Genomic DNA, 27,742 nt, shown 5'->3' with positions numbered 1-27,742 from the left:
AACACAGGTACACTTTGCATTTTAATAGAACCCTAAAAATAAATCTAATTTCGGAATATTTTCAAGTGTTTCATTAGTCAAAAATGACTCCGAGTCTTTAAACTAAATTGTCTTTTCACTCGACCATGATTTTTCTCACCTTTCATTGCTCGTGAACAACACAAGCCACTGCTAACTGCCTACCACCATCGTTTCGTGTAATTAATACCGCGACCTCCACCAGCTGTATTTATCTCGTTAAACCGACAGGGATTTCTTCTTCCGGTCCCAAGACTTGAAACGCGACTTTTATCTTTGGTCGTCGAAAAGGAGATTCCGCGAACAATGTAGCCGAGAAGGCAAGACCACGAGGATGATACCCAGCTCCATAGAAGTGGCCGTGTGTGAGCCGTGGAACAGGGTATGTGTAAACGTCAGCCATGATTTATGACACGGGCAACCAACGAAACGGTTATGCCGGAATACCGGCCTCCGAAAATGAAAATGGCCGGATGACGCGTCCGTAAAATTGCTTCAGATGCAACCACCTCGTGACGAGAATAAAGCAAGAGTATAGGCTCCTTTCAGATATCGCGAAAAAAAACCCTGAAGAGCTAACAAGTGAGGTGCGGGGAAATATCAAATTTCCGAACTCACAAATTTGGAAAACTGGAAATATGGAAATTGAAAATTTGGAAAATTGAAAAAGTAGAAATTTCAAATTTTCCAGCTTTGATTCCTTTCGCCATCGAATCGATGGATGGCCATACATTCCCCGAGACAGGATACTCGACATGGAAGAAAAACACTTATCCGCCCTTCAAAGAACTGCATCCTCCAGCTTTTGTTCTACGAGATCAGGTAGACAGACGAGCGGAAAAGAAAGAGGGTAGGAAGGAAGCTGCCGCGACAAGCATAATGGGAAATCGTTGATGGAGACATTATGCTTCCTCCATTACACACGACGAGAGCGAAGCTGCTTAAGGGACGTTGGTGTTTGGGGAGATTGCTTTTTTTTTCTGTCTGAAAACACTCGCTTCCTCTGGGACGTCGTGTCGTTTCCTGCATGGTCGAAGTTGTATCACGGCATTAACAAGCTAATTGGATTTAAACATACTGCTTCCCATGGTTACCGTTTCAACACGTTTCCCTTTCACCGTTTTCTGCTTCAAACTTTTCGCTAAACGTTCAGATAATTTGCAAGCAGAACAAATCGACGTTGGATAATTAATCAAGTTCATTACGTTTCACTAACAAGGTAATTTCACCAATTATAGAAATAAATGAAAATCTGAAACGAGAGGATATCAGAAGCCAAGGTGCAAGCTTCTTCTTCGTGCGAGGGAAACACAGCTGCAAACTCTCCCATTAATTGACGTAATTAAGCAATTACGAGGGAACTTGAGCGGAAAGCGCGGCCTGATGCTCAAGTCGCAATAAGTTACCCGAAGTACGTACAATTTGGACGATATGTAACGCTCCTAAGTCGCCGTAGATTCGAGGTAATTGCGAAGTGGCGAGACGAGGATCGCCGTGGTCGAGAAACCGTATAAGTTTTGTCCGGGAAAAGTAAGCTGCGAGAAATGAGCAAAGTAAAACAGAATTCGCGCCGAGAAAAGATAAACCGCAAGCGGCAAGTGGAAAATTCCAGATGAACCAAACTGGAATCCTGGAAACACTTTGATGTTTCATACAAGTTGGATGAATATTTTTATGAAATGCCTTTTGTTCGTTGTTTGAAGAAATAAAGATGGCTGGTTCAATTAAGAGAACAAGTGAAATAATAATCGCGAGTGACCATCCATGGTAAATACACGTATTTGCTCGAAATCAGTGATTCTATACACATTATGTATTTACTTAATCAATACGCTTTCGCGGTTGGGTTTGATTAGCTAAAGGTAGCTTGTGTACAATGTATTATTATCTTTATGAATTCGGAAGTAATTATATAAAAAGCAAAATGAATAATTTAAAAATTGTTCCAGTTTCGAAAATAAATTTCAAAAAATCTTTCATTATAAAAATGGGATTCGGAATTTTAATTAAAATTTTACTGTTCTATGAATGTAATTAATATTGTGAGTGTGACTCGTCGATATAAGACACGATGTTAATATCAATTTTAATTTATACTTTCAGCGAAAAATTCAAAGAATTAAATATTGTAACCATCAGCAATATCTCATGCTAATATCAACAGACGTATTACATATTTCTTTTATGACGTTCTCCGATACAATACAGAAAGTACCAAGGACTTCAAGATGATCGAAGCGTTCCACTCCGCAACTCGCCCAAATTGAATAACTCTTGGCACACGGAGCGAGTGGATTCCATCCAAAAGGCATCCCGGTTCATCGAATCCATTATGAAATACATCATCCACAATGAGAAAATGCCAAATTCCAAGTTTATCGCAACAGGTCACGTTTACCAAGCTTAATGACCCTTAATACAATTTTCCAACTACGAAAATTCAATTAACCCTTCTTTGAATTATGAAAGCGACCCTAAAATAAGCAAGCCTTAAAATATATTACAAATTTAAATGTTGCAATATTCTAGAAAATTATATATTTAAATAAATGTGACATCAACGTCAGGAACTAACGAAAAGATTCAGCAAAGCTTTAAGGGTGGAGAAACGATATCTACTGCGACTGTTGAAAGAGAATTTCGAAAAATCGTATTTCAAAGCTCTCTTTGATCGTTTCCTCTGACGGTTACGTTAGGGAAACTTTATCTGGAATTCTCATTCACGTGGCGAAGTTAAAAATTCGAAACTACTGCAAGCAAGCATGCATTCACTGCATAACGCGACAAGAATAGGCTGCATTATTGGCACGGTTTATCCCTAGAGGCTGCGTACACGTGTATCCGCACTCTGTCATGGTACAACCGTGACGAACACGCATAAACACATCTATCAGCTTTAAAGCGGCTTTTGGTATAATTCCTCGGATAGAATTTCGGCTGCTACAGTTCAGAATTGAGAAGATTGCTTTTCAAATGAATACAGATGTCAGTGACAATTGATTAGACATAACATTGATCCTAGAACTGTGGATACCATTTCTAGGATATTATTTTTGCAAATGTAATACAATCTTTTTTAATAAGAAATTTTTTTAATTTTCATCTCTTCTAAATTTTAGACTATCCTTTCGTATGATCATTTTGCAATATAATCTCTTTTTAATTCCAGAATTTAATGGACAACAAATGCTCGGTTTATCTAATTAATAATACGTATCAATCTAAATCACATCTGTCAGAAGCAGAACCGAGAGACATTGTCCCGTGCCTCATTACAGATCTCCGAAACAAACTTCTGAGCTTCGAACTTGTACTTTCTAAACCATCCTATCAGCAGAAGCAACGGACGTGTTCCAAAAGCCGCACACAGGAATGCGGTGGAGGCTTCCGAACCAGCCTCGTCGTTCGCTACGTATTATCGTAAACCGGGAACGACGAGCTGTTACGTGCACGTAATTGTTATTAATATATCTGCTTCGTGGATGTACGTGTTTTGTGTTCGAACCACAGTCACGTAAAATCTGGTACGTGAATGCCTAAATTCCGGGAGCGAATCTAGTATAGCAAACTTACTTGCATTAAGCATTCATGTCCTGCGTTATTGATCCTATTCGTTTCGTTAATCAGATCAATGATCACTGCTTAATTTACTAATTTAAGTTCCTTAACAAGAGATTATTAACTGACTTATACTCAAGAATTTTAGTCAACATAGATTACAAAATTGGTAATTTTCGAATTGTAATTAATTACTTAGTACTAGCCAATTCTGTGAAATGGTACTTAAATAAAACAATGGCTTCAGTAAATCGTCTATTCAAAGGGTTAATCGTATATTTGTCAGCCCTTTGAAAAGAATCACCCCCCTCGAGTTAATCCAATATCAAGATCCCCTATTCCGACACCTTATCGAGCAGTTAATAAGAAATTTAATTAACGACACGGGAAGAATTTCATTTGACAAGTTTTGGGAACAATGCCGAAAGAGATAAAGTATTCGATTAAGCTACGTCAGTCCCGTGGCACGCTCAAAGACAATGCGTGGAATTTCCTTCAAAGAAAGTTCCACCCCGACAGCCACGTAACGTATCCAGACAGTTTTCCACCTTTTCCACCGTGCCTCCCCCGAGCTATTCGTCAGAAGTCACGGAAGTACCGGCGACGAATACGAAATCCGCCGGAAAGGAATCAATGCGAACGTGTATGCCAGCTAGTTGCATCTATCTACATACATCTTTAGGAAATAAACTGATACCGATGCGAGAAGCTGAACGACTACGTGGGGAGTAAAAGGACGCCAGCCAACCCTCGAGCATTAACTCTCCCTGTACGTGCTTTTCAATACCGACTGGATGGGTAATTTAATGGTTTAAAAGAAGAAAAATCCTTATCTAAAAGACGGAAAGCTTGAATATTTCAAGCAGACCTTTAAAGTGTCATTAGTGTCTCCGTGTTGAGTACCTTGGATACAAACAACTCGATGTTTACTTCTCGTTATTTTCTGTTGATGGTTACTTTTTGAAATTCACTCAAATATTCGACAGACATATTTGAACCAACCAAATAAGGGATGCATTCGAACGATGCAACTGCATGTTGCACACCTTTCGTGCAGGTAATTAAAGCCTCCGAGAAAGCAGTAACACTTCACCTGAGACAGGTGCGCGTTTATCACGGTCTGATAACGCGACTGTTATGAAAAATTTCCATAGAAGGGCCGAAACGCTGGCTTCGGGGGTAACAGAAGGGTAGCTGCCGTGCCGAGCCACTTCAGCTATGTTCAATCTTCAAGAGGCACGTGCACGCTAGCCAACACCAAAAAATAAACACAGACTTTCCATTCGGTGCAAAGTGACAAGCAGAGATTTCGAAATCGATAGGGAAGTGTTTTCCTTTTTCATTTAAGCTGGACAACTTTGAACGTTGAACTGTAGCTTGAAAATATTTTCATGGGATTGGAAATTAAAAAAGAAGATGAAATTTCGGATTTGATAGCAATGAAAATTTGATGAACGAAGCGTCGATGAGAATTTTTCGATTAATGGAACGCAAATTTTCGCGTATTAAGATGGACAGAACTGGTTGATAGGCTCTGTACGCGAAACCCTTTCACCCCTGTTTCACGCAGCATGGGTGGCCGTGGAAAACAATGGCCGAAAGAATCGTCTGGCTATAATGCACGAGCCTAGTAGCAGACGGGACTGACAAGTACCGGCACGTTAATATAGAAGGAACAATGCGACATCGGAGGGAGAGAGAGCTTTCCAGGGCCCTTGAAACAATTAACGGCACCGCCGTTAATCTCTCCCTCGACCCTCTTCCATTGCGTCAAACTCCACCAGATTCGCGGGAATTTAAAAACTTTTCAGATCGATCGTATTACCACGATCGTTAGCTCAACTAATTTCGAACGGGTTAGTCCACCGGCATGCCAATTAGTGAAGAGTATTGGGAAATATTCGGAAGATCAAAGAATGAACTTCACTCTTTCTTCTCTTGCCGTTGAGTATTGATTTTACCTGCCTCTTAGACACCAAAATATAAACTGTATTGGCGCGTTTTTTTAAATTGTATAAATGTGTTTTTTATAATATTCGAAAGAGTTTCACAAAAAAATATTTTTTTGAAAATAAAGGATTTTTAATGTTTCATGCACTTTGATTCAAAGAAGTAAGACTTCCAGTGACATTGTGAATCCTTTTGCACGCGATTCATTTGAATGTAAGAAACGATTCGAAAGAATAGTCTAAAGGAAGATACTTTGTATAATAAGTTGCTGTCTCACGGAACAGATGGTTCAATTTATTACAGGCTTTGGTCGAGCAATCAAGGCCGATAATTAAACTTCTGAAATTTGCCAAAGCCCTGAAAAGTGCTTCGCAAGCGGAAGCGGTGCACCGCTATCAATTACGACGACAAAAAGTTATTAAGGTCGTCGAATATCGATACGAACATCGATCGAGTACAGTGACTATTTTCTCATTATAAATTCCATCGTTTCACGGTTCAATATCATAGCTATGTGTCTTCTACTTAAAAATGACTAACAACTCGTTCATTAATTTAGTAACTGATTAAATGACGAAATTAATATTCGATTAGATTCTAAGATTCCTCGACCATACCAATAAATTTTGTGAAATATAAATATCAGAACAGATTTATCGTTCAATTAGAGTAGTTGATCTATTGTTTGTTGCAATTCAGAATCTACGACTGTACATTAAAAATTTGAAAGAAACGTTTATGCAGTCTTTTTTATTAAGCCTTAAGCTTTAATTTAATATATCGTAAGTGCTATTTTGTAATACTTTTCTGTCATGAAATTATATCAGACTTTATATGTTCCAATATTTGCAATTTGATATACAACAATATAATGCTATTTTGATATTGTACTATTTCTTTCATACTGCTCAAATTGAACGTATTGCGCAATAAAACGCAACAGAACATAAAATATATTTATACAAGAAAAAATGAACCAGACTTACCTTTACCGTGCACCTGCTGTCTGTTCGTATCCGCTCGAAGCGCTTCCGCTGTGTGGACCAACTCGTCCAACTGCGGCTTTTTCTGTCCCAGCTCTCGTAGGACATCCTGTACAATTCAGACATTGAAAGGATTAAAGTAATGGTAAAAATCAATACACGTCGAAGAGAAAAATAAATTAATGAAGAAGCGATATTTTTTATTTAGAAAATAATATTGAACACAGAAAAAAAAACAAGAGCTTCATTGGCGCGTTTATGATCAACGGCTGCCATTTGCGAGCTTAACTAACCATCGCAGTTCACTAAAAAACAAAAGGGAAAAGAAGAGTTTGAAGCGTCAGATCTCGACGCATAACGAGTACTAATAAATTCTAAAGTACGAAATTCAGCAGTACTTTAACACTCCCACTAATTCAGCGCTTTCTAAATGTCAATCTATTCCCTTTGTTATTTCAAACAAGTCTTTTGCACTTGAAGCACAATTGAAATTTCCATTGATAATAATTTTTACCATCAAATTTAATGATGATGTCGCGTTAATTTTACCTTCTGACATTTCTAAACTCCAACAGCACACTGCGTACGACGCAAAAAAACTTGACGCGTTCGCACAAAGGTTATGGTAAACACGTGGCGAAAATTCATCAACTGAAAACTGTCTCTTCGTTACTTCACGTATACGAAAGACCCTTTTTTCAAACAACAGAAACACTGGGCCCATAACTTATTTGGAAAATAATATTGAACACAGTTTACTTTAAAGAAAAACAGGAAGAGCTTTATTCGCGCGTTTATGATCAACGGCTGCCATTTGCAAACTTAACTAACCGTCGCGCCTCACTAAACAACAAAAGGGAAAGGAAGTGTTTGAAGCGCCACATCTCGACGGATAACGAGTACTAATAAATACTAAAGCGCGAAATTCAGCAGTATTTAAACGTTTTTAATAAAAGCAAAATTTAGAAACACTAAATAAAATTATTCTAAATTCTATTAATTTTCTATATATGAAATCCTTGTGAATAATAAGGTACCTAATTCTAGTTTATAAAATTTAGATTATTTATTAAAAATGATTGCGTTATTTTCGAGTGGAATTTGAATAACTAAAATTTTCTGCGAATTAAATATGAAGTTAGGGAACAGTATCGTTGTCAGTTTCATTTGAATGAAGCAATTTGCTTTTATTCGAGGACAAAAGGGAGATATTTAAGAGGCTCTGCGTAGCGTAAACGCTTCCATCAAATGTTCTACGAAAGCCTCGGGTCGATCACCTGTTTCTGGCCTTCTAGTTGTAGCTGCTTTCTGGTACACAGGCCTATCGATCGGTGCTAGGTATTCCAGAAACCGAGCTACCATTTTTGCAGCCCATTGTTACAAATACTGGGCTTGCTTTTTGAAAACCTCATTAGCATATTACGAACGGAAACTGTATTATTATACGTCACTGTCACCCGCATATAATTATGAAACGTAATAAAATCGCGCGAAACGACGACTAATTAAAAGTTCCCGCTTTATAATTTGTAGAAAGTACAAATGTAAACTGACTCGCTAACACAGTTGTCGCAATAAACATCAGAGAATTTTGTAAGAGGACACTGATATTTTTAAATGAAAATCCAAACTCTCAAATTTATTTTCAAGCAAAATGAAAATGTCTAAAATAAAAATGAAATTCGTTTCTATGAAGCAATTATCATTTTCAGCATTACAAAGTAAATTTCTCAAATCCATTGTGTTAATTTAATTTAATTCACAAAATATGTCTCTATAATTTCGAATAACTCATTTTCCTATTCTTTTATCCCGTCAACAAAGATCTCATCTCCCACGTATAAACACAACGATCACATTCAGTGCCCTATAAAAATCATATCCCATTCTCCTCGTATCGCAGAGCTGAGAAAATGTTTGTCGATCCGGAGATTCCAAGAGGATTACGAAAACAATAACCGTGTTAAGTCTCTCTAATCTGCAAGGGGTCCGAGATAAAAGGACATCGAACGAGTGGGCTTCTTCTCCACTGAATCCTAATCCCATTCTCAACTAACGATCAAATTCATTTCCCTATGGTCGACTAACCGTGAAACCTTCTCCTCCAACTGATTTCCTTTAATACCATTACCTTCCGAATAACTGTGAACCACCCTATTGAGAGGGAAAAAAATTCTTATCGAATCGATCGTCAAAATACACCTTATAATTCAATTAATTCCTTCAGCAACGAAGAAACTGTTTAAACGACAAGATCGATACATGGAACATCATAATGGCCTGGCTTTTTATTAGCGAACAGCTTCATTCAATTTCGTTCGATGCTGAGAACTCGTTCCTTTGGTACTTGAGTATCGTAGAATTAGCCAGATCGGGATCCAGTCTGGCCAGATTACTTCTCGCTAATCTAGTTAATCCACTTTTCTTCTTTTTCTTGCGAGATCCTATCCGGTGTAATTTGGTCACCTTTAACACGTTGATTGTCGCAGTGTAAATTACATGGATCACTGCGATAATTATCAGTGACCGATGGTAGGAATTTCAAAAGTAATTAAATACTTAACACATGGACGTGATTTTTACGATTTGACATTATTCAAATTTATATCACTAGTAATCTCTTATCCTCTGTTTTCCATGTTTCGATGAAAATTCGAATATTTTTAAGGAAATTCTAACGGTGATCTTCCACTTTCAATCTCGCGTCGTACTGATACATAAAAACGAAGTTATTTATAAGCTTCTCTCATAATCGATCGTGTGTTACTTCCGTGTCACCGACGGCCTGGAAAACTGACAGTATATGCACGCCAGCTCAGGAAAACTCGACGTGGTGAGGCACGAAAATACAAGGAGACCAGGACGTTCAATGTAACGTACGGTAATGCATCGTGTCGTTGTGCAAACGCGAAGTTGAAGACGAGCATTCCGCGTGGACACGAGATAATGAAGGCTTCGTCACGCGTGAAACGAACCTCGCTAATGCCATGAAAATGGCACGCGATTTATGCAACCGGAGACATAAAGAGCAGGATTTTATGCGAAACCATCTCGTTTTCGTTGCCAAGCGACGTTCGATAATGATTTCGAATATCCGATTATTCCACGTTCATTGTACCATGTAATTGCATATTTTATCAAAATGAGTAATTTGCAAAAATTGCATAATGAATGATTAATTACTAATAAGTTCATTATTCGTATCGTAAGTACATCCACGCCCGTTAAAATTTGGTAGAAATTTAGAAAAATGATTAATATTATTCAATGATAAGAAGAAAAATATAACAAAGCTATCGAGAAATATCAAACACTGAATTAGGAGGAGCAGATATCAAGATGTCAACCAACTGTTACACCTGTTACAATTCTATCCTCTTTACACACACCCCATATCCTTGGATACTTCTCCGGACAAAAGAGATCCCGATGCCGTTGAATCGAAAGGGTAACCATAGAATAGGAAACGTTAACCGAACACCGCGCTCCAATTCGTTCAGAAGGGAGAAGCCAATAGGCTGTCGCATTCCCGACGGTAACCAATGGAAAACCCGTAGGATCAGATCCAGTGAAACAGGAGCCACGGGAATTTCAATAGATACCCGGAACATTCTGAATGTTCACGCTGGAAAAGCGATATCCAGAACGTTTCGTGTCGCGTCCATTTTAATCCGCTCAGTCAACGTACGTTATATTCACTGTTCAGTCTCATTTTTTTTTTTTTTTTCTGTCCACTTCCGTTTTCCAGCTGATACAGAGAGCAATATAAAACAAGTATAATCTTAACTGACATTCGTAAAAATAAAAAGGACTGTTTTATAATCTCTCTCTGAAAGCAACAACGGTTCAGACTTCATGAAAGAACCGTCGTTTATCCTTGACACGATTTGCTCCTTCCCTGTAGCATTATCGCGCCATTAGCCTTCTGAAAAGTCAGCAGAGATTCAGACGCACGCGTAATTGCACTCCTCCCGGATGCAATGTGTGTGCATGCTGTTTCAGATAAGTCGAGAGTAATTAACGCGCGGTAGCGCCGCGAGTAAATCATAGGAAATTCCGTTTTCAAACGATAATGCGACTCAATGCCTGGATAAAGCACAAACAATCGCAAGATTACGCTTGACGAACCACCGGGAAGCATGTTTTCAGCTTATCACACTGTGTAGCTACTTAATATCTAATTACGAAATCTCTGTTAGAACAAGCTAACGTAAGCTCGCTTTACCTTACGTGGACTTAATTAAATTCCATGGTATATTATTATTTAGATTTAGAGAATAAATCAGGGCAGTTTGTCGAGAAAATCCGGGACATCCTGTACGAGATGATACCTATTATCATTTTAGTACGTTGATAACAAAATCTCTCGAACGAACAACTTTAAAAACAAAGTGGATCGACGTTATTTGCCGATTAAGGAGAATAAATAAAAGGAGCTTTAAGAAGAAGGAACGATCAACTAACGATCCTCGGAAACTGAAGTTCCGCCCGAATAATCGCGTTGGCCAAAGCACGTTGGGTAAATCGCGTCTTCTCCTCGAATTCAATTAAAAGGTAATTGGAAAGAAGGGTATACCGTGTTATCACGAAAGCACTGTACACGTTGCTTCTTCTCGCAAAAGAATGCGCTCCGAACGAACCGGAAGATAAATTGCCGGTTAAAGTCAGCCTCGTTGCGCGGCACGAATAACTTTTCCAACTATGAAATATTCCCTCATAAGCGACACGACGCGTCTTACCCTCCCTAACCCCCCCGTAATACCGTTCATTACCGAGGGGTGGCAAAGGGTAATCGTTGCAAAGTATGGAAACTTACTCGATCAGCTCATGCATTATTCAATACGTCCCTCTTGGAAACGTACATACAGTGTTCCCTGATTTCTTATACCGGCTCCGTGTGCTGAGAGCGCGATGACGTTCTTCCTACACGGTGAAAAATGTTGGTAGACAGTGTTTGACGGAACAACATTTGTCCGTGACTAGTGATAACGAGGAAGAGAAACTCTTGAATCTTATCGAAGGAGAAACCGAGAATGAACCGAGGCGTTGAATGAACGGCAGACGCGTCGATTTAATTGTACGGCTGTCCCACTGAATGAAGGATAACGCTGGACGAAAGCCAATTCCACTGACAAATGTAAAATGGAAACTTGTCTCGTTACGAGAAATTTGTTAACATGTTGAATACTGTGGTAATGAACATATGCAGTAATATACGTCGCACTGGACAATTAAAATGATGTATATCTTATGAATTATTCATTTTTTAATTAAACTTGTAATCAACAAACGAAGTATCCAGGGAAGAGAGTCTAAATGCCATTCGTCGATTCTTGGTACATATAAGGGTGCATGATACGAGGAAGAATAATTAATTACTGATTGTAGATCAATACCACATGTAAATTTATTGAATATAAATTAGCCTTTGACTGTAACAGACTGAACTCCCCAAGTTAGTCATTTTCAAAGGACTTCATGAATCTTCATAGCTCAAAACAGAGTTTCCAGAATCAGAGTCTGATAAATGACATTACTGCTGGCTGCGTGTAACCATGTCGCTGAAAATTGAAATAGAGACGTCTACAGGACATTTCCTGTTACGAATTATGCGAGTTCCACGAGCATCATTCTCAAGTAACGTCAGTCATTTATCATGTATGACTATCATTTTTAATATCGAATAATCTGAACGAGATACAATCAGCCATGGACGTAATATCACATTTTTTATAAAATAAAATTAATTCTATTATGTCTTCTGTAAAGACATTAAAAATTTTGTAAGGTATAAAAGAAGAAATCGCACAATCCCTTTACAGTGATTTTATGCTGTTCTTCGAATAAAATCATACGAAACGATCACGAAAAGCACTCGATACACACAGCACGGAGGTCGCTATGCCATAACTCATGGAAAGTCGACAAAATAAAATGACGCATCACAAATTTTCGTGGATAGGAATATAATTCACAAGACTGTCTTGGCCAGCTATAAATGATCATTGCGTTCCAAGTTATTTATGACTCCAACGTGGTCGTACCGTGGAAATCCAGATGATCGTTAAAAACGCAAATCGAACATATTTCCTACATTTTTTCTCTCATATTTCTTTATCATTTCGAATACTGTTTGCCATCGAAGATTTAGATTAATCTATCTTTGAATTAACATATAAATTTTTAGTAATAAAGAAACTTTTCAAATGATATTCTCATTGCATCAACAATGAACACAGATCTATAATGAAAAATATTTAAAAACGAATTGAATGCCAGCCGAAAAAATTAACGTGGTCTGAAGAAAAGGTAGCACGATTCCTAAGCCCATTTCTATCGCCGTTTCTCCCTAGCGGAACTAACGATCGTAAGGTTGCGAGGGTAACGAGACTGGCTCGAGACTTGGCATAAGAAAGTTGCATCACGCGATTCGCGCTTGCGAAAAAGCAAAGCGTGTTGCTTTCACGCTGAGCGACAAGAACGAGCTGGCGAGGCAAAGAAAAGGAAAGACGAGAAAGGAACGCGGAAGGGTAGGAAGAAAGAGAAATTACAGCGTAACAAAGGATATTCTCCTAACCCAGAACTAACGTGTTCTAGCACGTGGAGAAAAAAGGTGGAACGGTATAACCAGGCTGGTTTTTTGGTAAGAAGATTTCCACTGACGTCGTTAATTTCCTTTTCTATTTGCCGGGATGGACGGTCGCTAAGAAACGTTCGAAGGGCGGTCGGGAAAACGGTGTTATTACATTGAGGTAAAGAAACGAACAAACCCAAGGAAAAAAAAAACGAAATTATCGGACAACGTGATCGTAACCGAGGGATTTATCCCGCAAGAAGACGAGTACCAACACCAGCAACGTGTTCCTTCTTCAACAACGTTCCCACGAAATTAGTTTTGCGACCATCAAAGGGGAAGTTGCTGATGGTCTTTGACTCGATTCGTCTTAAAATGACACCATCTTCGCTCGAGCACGAAAGATTACCAGAGTCTAGTCGATCTTCGGGAAATTAGGAACAACCGGGTTGAACGAGTTATCAAGAAACGATGAGGGAAGCTATAAGGGAGAGACAACCTTACATGGGAAACGTTTTATGGGGATGATGAGAAAGACTTCTCGACGTTTCACGTGTACGAGGGAGGTATCTTCAGCAATATTGCGTATCAGCTTGTATCATCTTCGAGTTTCACTTTAATATCTTGGCAGGAACAGGGGATTCTTCTTTCTGCTGATAGAGTTACATTGTTAATTGAAGTTTTTTTATTGCCAATTTCATTCGAGTCTACTAAACACAAAAATATAGAATAAAATTTTCCCATAAGAAGCTTACTTTGTGAGAAAATTAAATTTGAATTGATGTATAAAAATTATTAAATCAATACCTAGTGTCTACTATTAATTAGACAAATATTGAAGTATTCAACAAAATTACTTTCAATTAATTAAGATCCTCAGTAAATAGAATCCTCTGTAACCAAAAACACCCCTTCATTCCCTGCTTAACCCAATATGAAACCATACTCATTGAACATCGCAACTCTCAGAAAGCAACGTCCCAAAATATGTTGCAATTTCTACGATTATTTAATTACATTCATTCGGCTAAACGCGCAGGAGTATCGCGGCGAGAGAAAATCGTAGAAAACAGCAGCTTTGCGAGTCGCCGGTTAATATTAAGCCCCGTAATTTTCTCCTTTCTTTTTGCCCGCTTGTCGCTGCAAGCAGTCCTGTGCAAGCAATAAATTCCTGTTTCCGGCAGGGTCATTAAGCCCGTTAAACGCAAGCAAATATTACTGTACGAGGCGACGCGGTTTCGTTTCGTAGCGACTCGGTCTTTTACAAAGCGGCTCCGTTTCGATGCTCTTCTTCCGTACGCGAGTACTTACGTTGAATCGAAGCTGCAATGTACTAGTGTACCCCGAGGAGGTGCTCGCTTGTGGTTCCTTTCGATCCATCGTACACGGAATCTCCAGTCCCCTGTTGCGACTTAAACGCGTTCCTGTTTCTCGTTCACCATAGAAGGCACGACTATTCCTTCCTATGCACACTACACATCGGGTCCATGGCCGAAGAAGGATATTTATGTAACATCCTTCGTAACTCAAAACTTGCGCTCGCTTTTCTAACAAGAAGACGTGGGTTTCGTACTTTCACGTATATTCGCGGATGCAGGTGGAAAGTAAAATGTACACACAATGTTATCCTTGTAAACCAGGCTCAGACGGAGGAAACAAGAAGAAATGTTGGAACGTCAGATTAAATTTTAGTACATTGATGGACGTGTTTTCCTATCCTAGTATAATAAAGTAAATAATAATAGAAATGAGAAATGTTAAGGAATTATAATGAAATTATGGGAAAATAGAGATGAATGCTGAATATACGCAAAGAAAAAATTCCCTAACGAGAGGGGAATTGGAAATGACGAGATGTCAAACCGGTGACTGTCAACCTGTCAAACTGTGTAGGCCTCCGCAGAACGGGTCGAGGTGACGGATAATGCGAACCGCCGCAATGTCAAAACTCGTAAATGAGCAGTGACAAGACAAGCGTAGAGGGATGCAAAATACCGGATATTGGAGGGATATCTGCTCCCAGTAACAATATAACTGAGAATAAACTTCTAATGAACGCAAAGTATTAACCCTTTCAAGAGAACCTACTCATTAGCTGAATATTACACAGGGAAAAGTATTTTTTATTTTAATTGAGTTATGTAGTTTGTAACTGATAAGCAGGTACTTTATATTAAGATCATTAATAAAGAATTTATCTACTCATTTTTATCGTAACAAGGAACAAGGATTAATCAGGCGAATAACATCCTATTAATCAAATAATGTAATTCAATGATATTTAAACGTTATTCGCGATTAATTATATCAGCGAAATTGTTCGCATAATCGTTCCATCATTATTTCATGCTCGAATGCTTGTTAAAAGGTATCGGAATCAGAAGCATTTATTTCGAGCTGTTAAATAATTTCAATAAAAATGTTAATATCATGTTTATCCGACGTATCTTTTATAATAAAGAGAGGAATATATACAAACGAGGAGCAGCAACGAATAATTCAAACAATCGTTAAACCAATATTTACTCGAGCGTTTTATTCAGAATAAACCAACGAACAATCATTTATTTATTTTAATACCCCGAAAAAACAACCTGTACTTTGTCATTTAAATACGAGTCGATTAATCTTCAAATTCAGGCGTCCAATTAAAAAAGAAACAGTAGGTATTATACAACCCAGCTCGCAATTACACACACGGACAAACACGATCAAACCGGCAACCCGCGATCCTTTTATTCCGTCCAAATAGCCAGACGCGTGACTCGTTTTACTCCATCTTTTCAACGGGCCGAAGAGGAAAGAAGAAAACGAAGAACAGAAGAGGCTGAAGAGGATAGAAGGCGAGCAGCCAGGGTAGTATCGATTTTCGTTTCGTTTGCTATTTCACCGGCGAAATTTCATTGGCGCCCTCTCGTCAAAATCACATTATCGAATTTACGGCTTGATAGCTAAGTTACACCATTCACCGTTGTTCCCTTACCCGTGAGCCGCGGCTATATACCAAGGTGCACAGATTCGTTAGCGATTTCCAAATTAGCACGCGAACTTCGCTTTCCCATACACGCCACGCGAACTTCTCATTAATCGGACCTAACGAACCCCACGAATACAGGTGTTCTTGTTTTCGCTTCCTTCTTTCATGTGGATACTGTTCATTTTGCAGAGAGAACGTGCGTGGAAGAAAAATCAATCGACGTGCTACTTTAACCCATTAACATCGAAACTTGGTCATTCGATACAACTTACTATGCCTTTTATAAAAATAAATTACCTTGAAAGTAATACAATTTTAACTTCTGAAAATGAATGGATTAATGATCCTGAAAAATGACTTATCGTTAAAACAAAATGCTAATTTAGTAGTTCACATTGTGCTTATTTTAAGCAAAAACTGCCCTTTGTAGTTGACTATTTTTCAAAAGGGTCTGAATGTTAAATAGAATGCAAATTTAATGCTACTTTATGCAAAAACTATCCCAGTGGCTGACTATTTTTTTAAAAGAACTGAATGTTTAATAGGATGCTAATAAAGAGTTGAATTTTACGGCAGAGGTAATCCCTGTGGCTGACTATTCTTCAGGAAAATTATTTTCGGATAAGGAAAAGTTCAACCACTGTTGTCGAGAAATAAATGTTTTTACTTTTGGTAACGAATCAACACTGTCTGAAGAATAAGTGGGTTGTAAACGTGAACGATGTCCGGGATCACGGGAAATAATTCACACCATAAAAGCATCGATAAAGTGGATGAAGCAAAAGGTAATCGTAACGTACGGTTGGTCAACGAATAATTAAAATTTGACTGATTAATAAAACATCGTCGAGTGATTTTCAAGCACGCGTATTTCGACGGAAGCTCGTCGAGAAACTGACTGAAATTCACAGCTTCATGGGCATCGCGGTAGCTAGGGAACGGTATGATATATATCTCTCCTCTATCCTATGGGGTATAAAGCCTACGGGGTACGGAATTCGCGCAGCAGAGGGTGCCGTTTAGTAAACGCTTTGAACCATCTTCAAACAGCCTCGACACACGTGAAAACAATTTCAAACTTTTAACACGATTTCCTATTTTGAAACAATAGCCATGAATTCGACGAAACATAGAATTTAGATTTAGTTTAAGTTGCGTGTTAAACAATGCGTTAACAAATTTGCTTAAAATATTATAAGTTGAAATTATGGAAACACTGATACCAAGTTTTAATTTGCAAAATACTGATTATAAATTTTGGTTCAATTGTTGGATGTAAGTTTGAATCTGTCACTGATACGATATCTAATCGGAGGCCAAAGAGACCGACAAAGGAGATGAGCACTGCGCACACGCGATTCAGCCCTCTGCTCTAATTACCAAATGCTAAGATCGACGAGCACTTTCACCCTAAGAAAATCGCTCTGACAATTACAAACGTACAAAGCTGTCTCACTAATATATTCGCGAGTAATTACATTAATTGCCTTACCTTAATTCTCTGCATATTCGGTGGAAAGAATTAATATCGTAAATTTTCATAATTAATTTTGTTTCCTCGACGTTTCCCTTTCTATGAAATTATTTATTAACCCTTGCACAGTGAATGATACGTGAAGACACTAAACGTATCAAAGTTTAATCTTATATCAACGTTTATCTTGTATCAATTTATGAACAACAAATAAATTATGCAGCAAAGCATCGCCGAATTTAATTCACCATGATCCATGGGGTCGGGGATAAACAGGAAAATAAAAGAATGCCAGATACAAGCAGTCTAAATGCGTTGAATAATGCAGGGGATTGAGCATCAATTTTAAAACAGCTCGCAATTTTTAACATTAAACAACAGCAGAAACGTGACACGATTTACAACGAGAACCTAGCTGATTTATCCTCAAAATGGTTGCAACGACGTTTCGCTCGGAATGATTTTATCGTTCAACTAGGATGCAAATTTTATTGCACCAGGCCAAGATAAACCGTAGATTTATTTATGGAAATAAAACATAATCCATCGATACGATACGTAAGACAAATAAAACCTGACTAGTGTGTATTCTAAAATTTCTAAAGAATCGATAAATGAATAATAAAATTAGGAAAATTCCTTTTGCATATCCATATCCTCAAAAATTTATATATTTTGAAAATTTTCGTATGAAAAAGACATTATTTTCAGGTAAAATATGAAGCAATATGAAATGGGAACTAGCACGAGAAATATGTCTAATTTAGGATTTTTCATTTTAATTTTAAATACGTGTCAATTGCACGATATTCTTCTTTATATTTCAGGAAGGAACAGCATTTGTTTCTGACTGGAATCGAAATAATTTGAAAGTAATTTCAATTTAACGGTGCTGACTGGCGAGACACTAATTACGAAAATCGGAAGTTGGTCGAAGAAAGTTCGTCAAAACTTGCCGTAATTAGATATTGGATCCGTGCTACCACTTTAACGGAGTTTCGCTCAACTCGAACACAAGTAAGAAGGTAAAACGAGGATTATTGGAAGAAATATGCAGAGAAGATAGGGCAATGTTATGGTATTATTACACCATTTGAGTCTGGAGATTGGTAAATGCAGTTATGAAAAGACTTGAGAATCTTGTAGATAATTCAAGTGAATTATTACAAAATTATAACTACAAAACTTGTAATTATCATTAACAGCTAATTTTATTTTGTAAATTCCCTTCGTATCTTTTGACTTACCACTTGGAAACACTGCTACGATAAACTGATTCTCAAATATCTTTGTGAAATCGCATTTCAGAAACTTTCTTGATTCCAACTGACGCTTTAAGGAGAAAGAACGTCGTGCGATCTTGCGAAATCGACCTCCATTCATCAACCGAACACGCCATTCGTTCTTTTCCCGAGTAAAAACCATCAGGGGAAGTAGCTGAATTTCCGCCATCAGTCTATGCACAACTTTCTGGCTAGTTTCGAGGGAAGAAAAGAAAAAGAAAAATTTGAAATATCATCGGTGACGATCGTCTCTTGGCTGAGAATCGAGACTCGAACAGAACAAAAAGAGAAAAGAAAAGGGGACAGGGGAAGTGGTCGTTCAGGTAGCAGCCTCTATTGAAGAGGTCTCGAAAGGGCTGCCAATAAGTCTTAATTAATTCGTTCGTTCGAGCTTTATCGAACAATGCACCGTTTCGAAGCTGAAAGATCATGTGGTGTCAAGTGATGTGAAAATATTTCAATTTCAAACAAGGACTATACCTACTTATCAAAGAAAAACTTTATCGAATAAAAAGAAAAATAAAGAAAGTAATTGTCAGATAGGAGAACGCTGCATGGAAGCCGAAAATCGGAACCCGAGCAATCAATAGTCCGAGTATAACTATTGCGCGTGAAGCAACAACGTATCGTCGACGCACAGAGAGGAAGGCGTGGCAGCGTTCATTGGACCCTTAATGCCAATGCCAATGTCAGGGTTTTGCCGGTCAGTAACCCAGAAATCCCCACCCTCGAGCCAAACAAAAACGCCATCGCGCGATTACTTTCAGGGATGCGTCGAATCATCCCCCGAGTAACCCTCTGTCGACAAATTACAGGGAACTGTACGTTGATAACACAGAAAGTTTCTCTTCACCTACCGTATAAACTTCACCCTCCAATGTAGATAAGGGATGAAGATTCAGAGAGAATTCTACCCTCGTGGGTAAAACAGAACGCGATATTTTCAACGATAGAATTTTTCGTTCCCTACGTTTGTGGCAACTGATTCGTTCGATGAAACATTTTTAAAAATATGCAATTAAAAGAAAATTATATTTTATATGCTTGCAAGCGTTTTTTAATTATATAGAAATAATGTATTTAATTATTGCATTGATTTTCTTCGTTATTTTAAAGAAATCACTATAGATAGAGAAGTTAGTTTTAACTAATTATTAATAAATATTATATAGAGATGGAAATTGAATTACTGGCCGGAATTATTCTGAAGTTAATCGAAATCATGCAAAATTCAAAAGCGGTATCCTAGGAAAGACGCTTACCGCTTTTAAAATGGATAACTTTGTCGTGCTAAAGCCGATAATCTACTTACCATTTGTTTATCAAGCGCCTCCATAATTTCGCCGACATCGCCGACGACCACCGCTTGTTTTCGCAGCATCTCTTCCTCGCCTGTAAGCCAATCACGTATCTGTAACAAAAATGACATGAAATTCTTTTTAAAAAATCTTATCAGTAATCACATCCCTACCAATTAGAAATTAGAAGAATATTCCAAAGTACAATTTCTAATTATTAGAAATATTCCCAAGAAAAAGTCTATCAAGGAAAAATACCAAAGCACCTTTTCCCACCTTTCTAAGATCAATACGTTTCTATTCTTACGCCGATTCGATCGGCATATGAAATCAAGTTCACTCTGTATTTGACGTCAAATCAAGGAATCTCTAGTCTCTATAAAAATAGCCATCATGATGGAATGGAAACGGAACAGAGCCATCGATCAGAAGGAAAGGGACGCGGACAGGATGGAAACGAATCGAGTATTTACAGCCGGAAATTAGCTGGGAGTGTCTGACCGTAAGTGGCCAACTCCGTATCCTAATATCAAACAAGAGACAGGAGAAAGAACTCATTACAGACGCATGATTATCACAGTGTGTATTATTCCATTCGTTACAAATTATTATCGTCTGTAATGAAATTATCCTACGCACATTAAATTCAATTGCAAACCACGTATTTCCGGGACAACAGTTTTTAGCTACGATCGTCGCATATAATTAAATATCAAGAGTACACCGTTTAATTACTGTCCCATTGGAACAAACAATCGGAAGCCAATAAACGCGCTTCAACAACACCGGCAGCATACAATTCCGACTGTCAGGGATGCTGAAATTGTATTCGTAAACTGCACGTTTACAAGCAGCTAATTACCTTTGCACGCGACCGATAAAAAGGTTGGTACATTTCAATATTTAGACTGCATTACGATACGCTGGAAAAACTGAATACCGAAACGAATCTATCGTTTTTAATATTGCATTAATTAACAGACATTAATTAACGGTATATTTGTTATCTCTCGCGTCTGATATTTCGGTTCATCTATTATTCCCCGAATTTCATTTCCCTTTAATTACAGAGCCTATAACAAAAGTAAACAGAATGTTCTTTTTTAATTGATGTTCATTTCTCCTGGAAAAATTCAATGTAATTAGCAAATATAGTTTAGTAAGATGAAGAGGCTATGTATCTCTGGATACAAACTAGAAGAACATTTACAAGCTCAATAAAAAGTGGTCGGAACAATTATAATCGGACTCGGATACGAAGAAACGGTAGGAAACGGATGTTCCACGAGCAGGACCAATGTTTCTCGGAGTGGTGAGCGTGTAAGTTTCGGGTTAGGTCGATAAATCGCGAAAGAGATAAGCCGGAATGCTACAGGAAATTAAGGTCTCGCTCGACTCGACATCCCCTAAGTCTCTCGAGCTTCGTGTCTGAGCCACTGTCCTTCCTCTCTGGCTTTCACTTTAGCCCTCCGTTCCACATAAAGCCGGCCTGATTAAGTGCATGTTGTCGAAGAACGATCATATCTCTCATGTGGTTTTCTTCGCGGTGGACGCTTTTTTCTTCTTCTTCTTCTTCTTCGTTGAAAAGGCTCGACGAGAGAAGCCCGATGAAAATGAAAGGCCTAGACGTGCCCTCCCTCCCTCTCATTCCCAAGGGAGTATATCGCGAAGGAGGGTAGAAAAATATATATATTAGGTTGCTGCGTAAGTTCTGTCCGCCACTTCGTACACCCTGTCATTTATGTATCGTTAGAATGTTGTTTCACTGCTATTTTCGTCCGGTGAACTTTCATCATTTTTTATTTGACACTGGTGTAATTTAGATGGCGATTAGATCAACTGACTAATGAGGGTTTCAATAACGAGTAATTAGTGTAGACATAATTATAGATTTCCTCGAATATTCAATACTAGAGGATATGTTAAATATTACGATATTCATAATTTGAAATAATTATAATTGTTTTGAAAAAAAATAAAATTTGTAGAAGGTATACTCTATGGGACAAAACTTACGCAGCAACCTAATATACATATAGGTATCGAAGCAAGAAAATATTCCTGAGAGTCCTCGTATATATGCCACGAGACTCTTTACGCCACGGTAACTTTGATATCTGACCTGCTGAAAAATGGCAGACACGATGATTATCGCTACGAAATTTTAGGGTGACGCAAAATTTTACGACGCTGCCAGATAAAGTAGACGCGTACCAGACACCGAAATGATGGCAAATATTTAAACACGTCGGCAAGTATTTCAGTGAAAACCCCTTTGTCCTTACCACACAGCTCATTTTCCCCAGTCCTTTATCATTTGACTCGCTGCAGGCTGACTTTCTCGTTTGACAAACATTTTCACGTTTTCATAAAGCTAAACAGATATAGAGTTGCGTACTGTTTAAGATAAATGAAACTTCAGCTTAAACTTGCTTCTTAAGAAATGTTCATGTTTTGGATTGATTGAAAATTTGAATTAAAATTAATTTTATTAACTTCCAATTAAATGTTAAATAAGGTAATCAGATTTCCAGTAATCAAGAATATAAAATTAAGTTGGGTTTTATAAAAATATTTAAACTACCATGGTCGCCGAGTGTAATATTGAGAGTCACAGTAGAAATATCAACGCATAGTCAGGCATATAAAATGAAGCATTCCGATTTCCACAGAAAACTTCTAAAGTAGTCCAACTGGGTCATATTGGGAACCGAGTCATAATGAGAACACTTCCCTCATTTCAACCTACTAATATAATTCAAATAACACAAAGAATTTTCTTTAATTATTTTCATAAATTAAACTGGTAGTACCAATTACCGATAATCTTGCCAGCACTCGGCGTGTTCGCCGGCAATTACGACACAAGGAGACGTCTTCGACCCTCTTGTAGTAAGTAAGACGATGAAAATTCATTTCCAGAAAATGTTCACGCGAAGTCGATTACAAGTATCGCCGTCGCAATCGAATCTTACCAATTTAATTAAAAATATCGCGAGGCAAACAATCGAGGAGGTTCGGTCTGACCTATATCGTGGCTCTTCTACTTCATCGCGACGCTTGGAAATGAACGAGTTACTTAATTCATACTGCAAACACGGCCATGTCGAATCAATATCGAAGGATGATGAAAAATAGATAGAATTCGTTTCGACGGTGCCTTCTGAGCGGTAGAAGGAAAGAATTCAAGAATAGTTTTGAAGAATCTGCACGTTTGAGGGTAAATGCGAGGAAACACCCTCTGGAAAGCTTAAATCGACGTCGAATCCTGGCGATAACAGTAAAAACATCGATCTGGCAGACGATATAAAACTCCCATCGAAATATGGAGATAGAAGATATTAACCTATTTGAAAAATAAAAAATAGGAATGTACTTTGTTGTTTTTTCTTTCCCCTTAAATCCTTCGCTCGCAAAGAAGAATCCTTGGAACGTCAACTTTTGAAACGCGTTCAGACCGAGTTTAATATGGACGACACGTTGGGATAGTTGGACATTTTGCTAGCACCAAAACATAGCAGGCGTGTATCAAGAGGAAAACATGTCCTAGCGAGGAACGGGAATCTAATAAGCCGGATACCACGCCTGCCTCAAAGGAAAATGGAGTACAAAATAGTTTCGTGCGCCATGGAACGAGGCTCTGCAGGTTACACGAACAAGCCTCGGCCTCGAAATATTACCTCGGATGGACAGAAGAAAGGAATGGCCGAGTTTTTCCAGCAAAAATAAAGAAGATACGCGCGTCTTTATTATAAATGAGAGAGGAGGTTTAAAAACGTCGCTGCAGATACGTAACGCGAATAAATTGGCAGCTTTAAAGTGGACCAGATTAAACATTCAAGGTTCACTTTTCTAAACTTTCCTCTTCGTCTTTTCTTAGAATTTTATCTAACAGCCGGACAGGCTTATCTTAAGCCTCGTGCACTATTCAGGTTAAATCAACTTGTAATGGAAGTTCGATATTTAATAGATTTTTAATGAAGCATACTATTTATGTGAAATTTAATGAATCCATAAAATATCATCTGGCTCTAAATTTGTTGTATACTCTAATCATTGAAAATATAAAAAATTAAATAACTACAATTTAAACATTGTTAGATATAGAAATGAATTAAATTGCCAGAATCGAGGATTCCATGAAATCAATTATCAAAGCGTTAACAATGTAATCAATATATCAAATTACTAATAACGTATCAATATTATCGGTAGCAACCTCTCTATCGCGCCATTCATTGTCCAAGGATTAATCAGTATCGATTGATCCTCAATGTATGTTCACAATGTCGCAACGATATCTCTCTGCGGACTATGAACATTACTTTTTCAGCCCCACGTAATAGTAACACGTGGAACGTGGCCTAACATGAGGCAAAATAGAATTTCATTGGCAACTGTATTTCTGCTCGAGTCTCGTTACCTCGAATCCTCTCGTTGCTTTAAGCAAACAGCACAATACTTGTCAGCGAGACAGCGTAGCCGGAAATGGAAGAAGGGAGATAGCTGTTATGACGTCGGACAGGGCTGGAAGTCTGACTGTTGACTCGGCAAATAGGAAAAGCGTAGAATCGACACAATAGAGACGACAGGATGACAATAAGGGCTATCCAAAGGAGATAATCATGAATTTTTGTCCGACCTGAATTCGAATAGCTGATGATAGGTATGTAAATTTTGTCCGAGAATTAACATTGACTTATTAGACTCTGAAACAGCGACTCGGTTTCTAGATCGTCACAGCTTAGGCAATTTTTCACTGTCACTGCTAATATTATTTTTAATCATTTCTTCTTAATTACACAGTCAAACCGCGCGACAAAGAAGCATCAAAGCAGTAGAAATTAACATCGAACAAGAGTAAAAGCATAGGGACAACCGGTTTGAAACAAGCAAACACAGAGAGCAACATTTCGTGCTTAAAGTACCCTTAACAGGCAGGAACAATATAGCTCGTGCAAGGGGTTAAAAGGGCTTGATAAAACGATACACGGTCGGTTGCACAAAGGTACATTGTAAAGGAACATTCGAGGAGGATATAATACAGAAGGGATTACGTCGAAAATAAGATAAACGAAAAGGATGTTTGTATATTTGTGGGTTAAAACACCTCCTTCCTCGACAATCGTTCCTTCTTGTTATCAGTGTTAACCCTTTGCACCTGAAATTATCATCGCCTACTGTACCTAACATTTCAGGAATCTTTAGCTTTTTTATTATTTCGTCAAATAAAAAATTTTAATAACTACCATCATGGTTGAAATGAAATATCAAACAATTAAAGAAATTATGAAAAATATATAAATTGTACCTTTTGAAATATCTAATAAAAAATCTTTAAAAGATCAAGAAAGATGTTAATAATTTCTGCTGAGTTACTAGACAGTCCATAAAGAACGACAGACGAAGAAAACAGAAAGGCAAAAGCAATCGTTCAGATGTTTATTGAACACTCCAATCGTCAAGACATTAATAAAAGAGTCTCAAACCTGCATTCGCTTGAAAATAATTCCTAAAAACAGTCCTGGCACAAGGAAACAGTATTTTAACAAAGTGTCTCGATTGTTTACCAGCCAGAAGCAACTCGAGGAAGAATACGCTTCGAGTAAATACAGCGGAGACACTGCGCAAGTAGTACAAACGCGTAATAAAGCCGGCAGAAGTGTGCTGTCGCGCAACAAGCATCAACACGAGGAAAAATTTCATAAAAGCAGAACGAGCAGATATTTTGTCGAAGGACGAACAGAAAGGATAAAGAAAAATGAATTAAGGTTATTAGATCGCTGTATAATTTCTATAAATTACTGGATTTTTATTTTGTGACCCATAAAAATTGCAAAAATTATTTCCAATTAATTTTCGATACTTCTCCGTTTCGATACTTCTCCGTTTCGATAAGAAGATTTGGAACGAATGAAGATCAGCAGACCGCGTAAGCGAAGAAACCGGTAACTAACTCGATAAAATTGACCGAGTTACACGGCTGCACGAGTTACGCTGTCCAGCGTCACACAAATCTAATTTCTGTTCCTGATAACCGAACTGGTGCCGACCATGGCAGAATATTCCGGCAGACTTGTGCTCTTCCTTCGAATTTTCCGGCGTCTACATGTTTCAGAACGTGCACACGGTTCACCAGATAAGACGAAGGGAAAGCTCGTAGGTGAAAACCCTTGACGCAACAAATAGGTGCAGCTGATGCTGCGAAAACGAACAGGATTTGCTCGAGACGAGATCTACCATGCGGAGAAATTTCCATGAACCTTCGACTGCTCTTCAAGACGGTTACGTTCGCTTCTTACTTCTACTAGCTCAATCGGGAAATTTTATTTTCATAGAAAGGAACTTCCTATGCGAACGAATTCAATTCTGTCTTCAGAAATTGTTAAGCTTGACTTTTTTATTGAAAGTTTGATTAACCATTTGATGAAAGTGTGAATGGTAAAAAAATGTTTAAATTGAAATGATTTAAATTCAAAGGTACTGAAAGTTAATGGAAATACTTTGATATCATTCTGAATACTAAAACTCTAGCAGGAAGTATACCAACATCTACCCCCGAAGGGTGAAATACTTAACTTAAACAGGAGTTTAAATACTCGACCCTGGGCATCGATTCAAGAGGGGAATCTGTTCGAAGCGACTGGGAAACCATTCGGAAAACGCTTTTCAACAGGATTTTTGTTTACTCGAAACGCGTTTTCCAGCCGAGTGGAAATCAATCGAGGTCCGAAAGCGCCGAATATCGAAGGGGAATTAATTTCAGCGACACGACGCCGCTAATCCAGTTATAGACGGTCCCTTCAACTTCGAGAAGCACGAACCGCTCATGCGTTACCCCTTATTTCGAAGGGGCAGATTGCTCGATGCCACGGCGTGTGAATTTAAATGTCCTCGAACGAGTCGACGTTCCCCTCCCTCTCCCGAATTTTCCCTTTAAACCGTCCACGATAAGAAGTACGGTTCCCAATTCTAACTAACGTTTGTCCCCGAGCTCATCACTCGCGAGCAGACCCAACATCCCAGAGCCCCGTGGGTCACAACACGGTGCCTGGGAATGAAGGCCAGAGAAAAAAAGATTAAATTCCGGGAATAGCGTTACGAGCGTAGAAAGAACTCGAAGGGAGAAGTGGAAATTTAAAAGCAACCCCTTACACACGCGGTACGCCGTTTAACGCATTTTTTTTTTTTCTCGTCCACGTTCAACTTTCGTACACGCGTACCAACGTTAGCCTCGGGCACGTCCGACCCGTTACGTGTTAGCCCATATTCTCGTCACTCTCTTTCCACGTGCCGGTAATTTATGAGCTTTAATTAGCCAAGATGCCCGAGGCCAGACTCGCTTCTGCATTATCGTAACTAACCCCACCCTCGCGACGCGATCCTCGTTACCCTCAGCCTTCCACCAGCTGCTCGTTATCGTCGTTGTTATCAGAAGGCGACTTCTATCTCGTACTTCCCACCGCCGAGTATTGGATTTAAACGTGGATTTTCCACGTTGCAACGCCATAACGACCGGTGATTATCCGTTTCTTTCGGCGGGTTCAAATGGTATCGGGCACCGGTGTCGCGGTTATTGGTCGATTAATGGCTGACCATAATTCTTTTCAACGTTATCGCTACGGGA

At 38.4% G+C, this 27,742-nt stretch overlaps 1 protein-coding gene across 3 annotated transcripts in view; it reads right to left on the bottom strand.

The window, feature by feature from the left end:
- LOC117600812 (dystrophin, isoforms A/C/F/G/H) overlaps positions 1–27,742 on the bottom strand; it is a 346,950-nt gene that overhangs the window by 247,792 nt on the left and 71,416 nt on the right. For all 3 annotated transcript variants that reach the window (XM_034316725.2, XM_034316729.2, XM_076692879.1), the window contains 2 exons: positions 20,130–20,228; positions 6,513–6,618 (listed from right to left, as the gene is read on the bottom strand). In XM_034316725.2, coding sequence (XP_034172616.2) covers positions 6,513–6,618; positions 20,130–20,228 — 205 coding nt within the window. The remainder of the gene's footprint in view (positions 1–6,512; positions 6,619–20,129; positions 20,229–27,742) is intronic.

Source organism: Osmia lignaria, chromosome 16, assembly GCF_051020975.1.
Source record: "Osmia lignaria lignaria isolate PbOS001 chromosome 16, iyOsmLign1, whole genome shotgun sequence".
In the NCBI taxonomy this organism is placed as follows: domain Eukaryota; kingdom Metazoa; phylum Arthropoda; class Insecta; order Hymenoptera; family Megachilidae; genus Osmia; species Osmia lignaria.
Note: the sequence above shows the minus strand (reverse complement) of the source record. Positions and strands in the feature narration are given on the sequence as shown.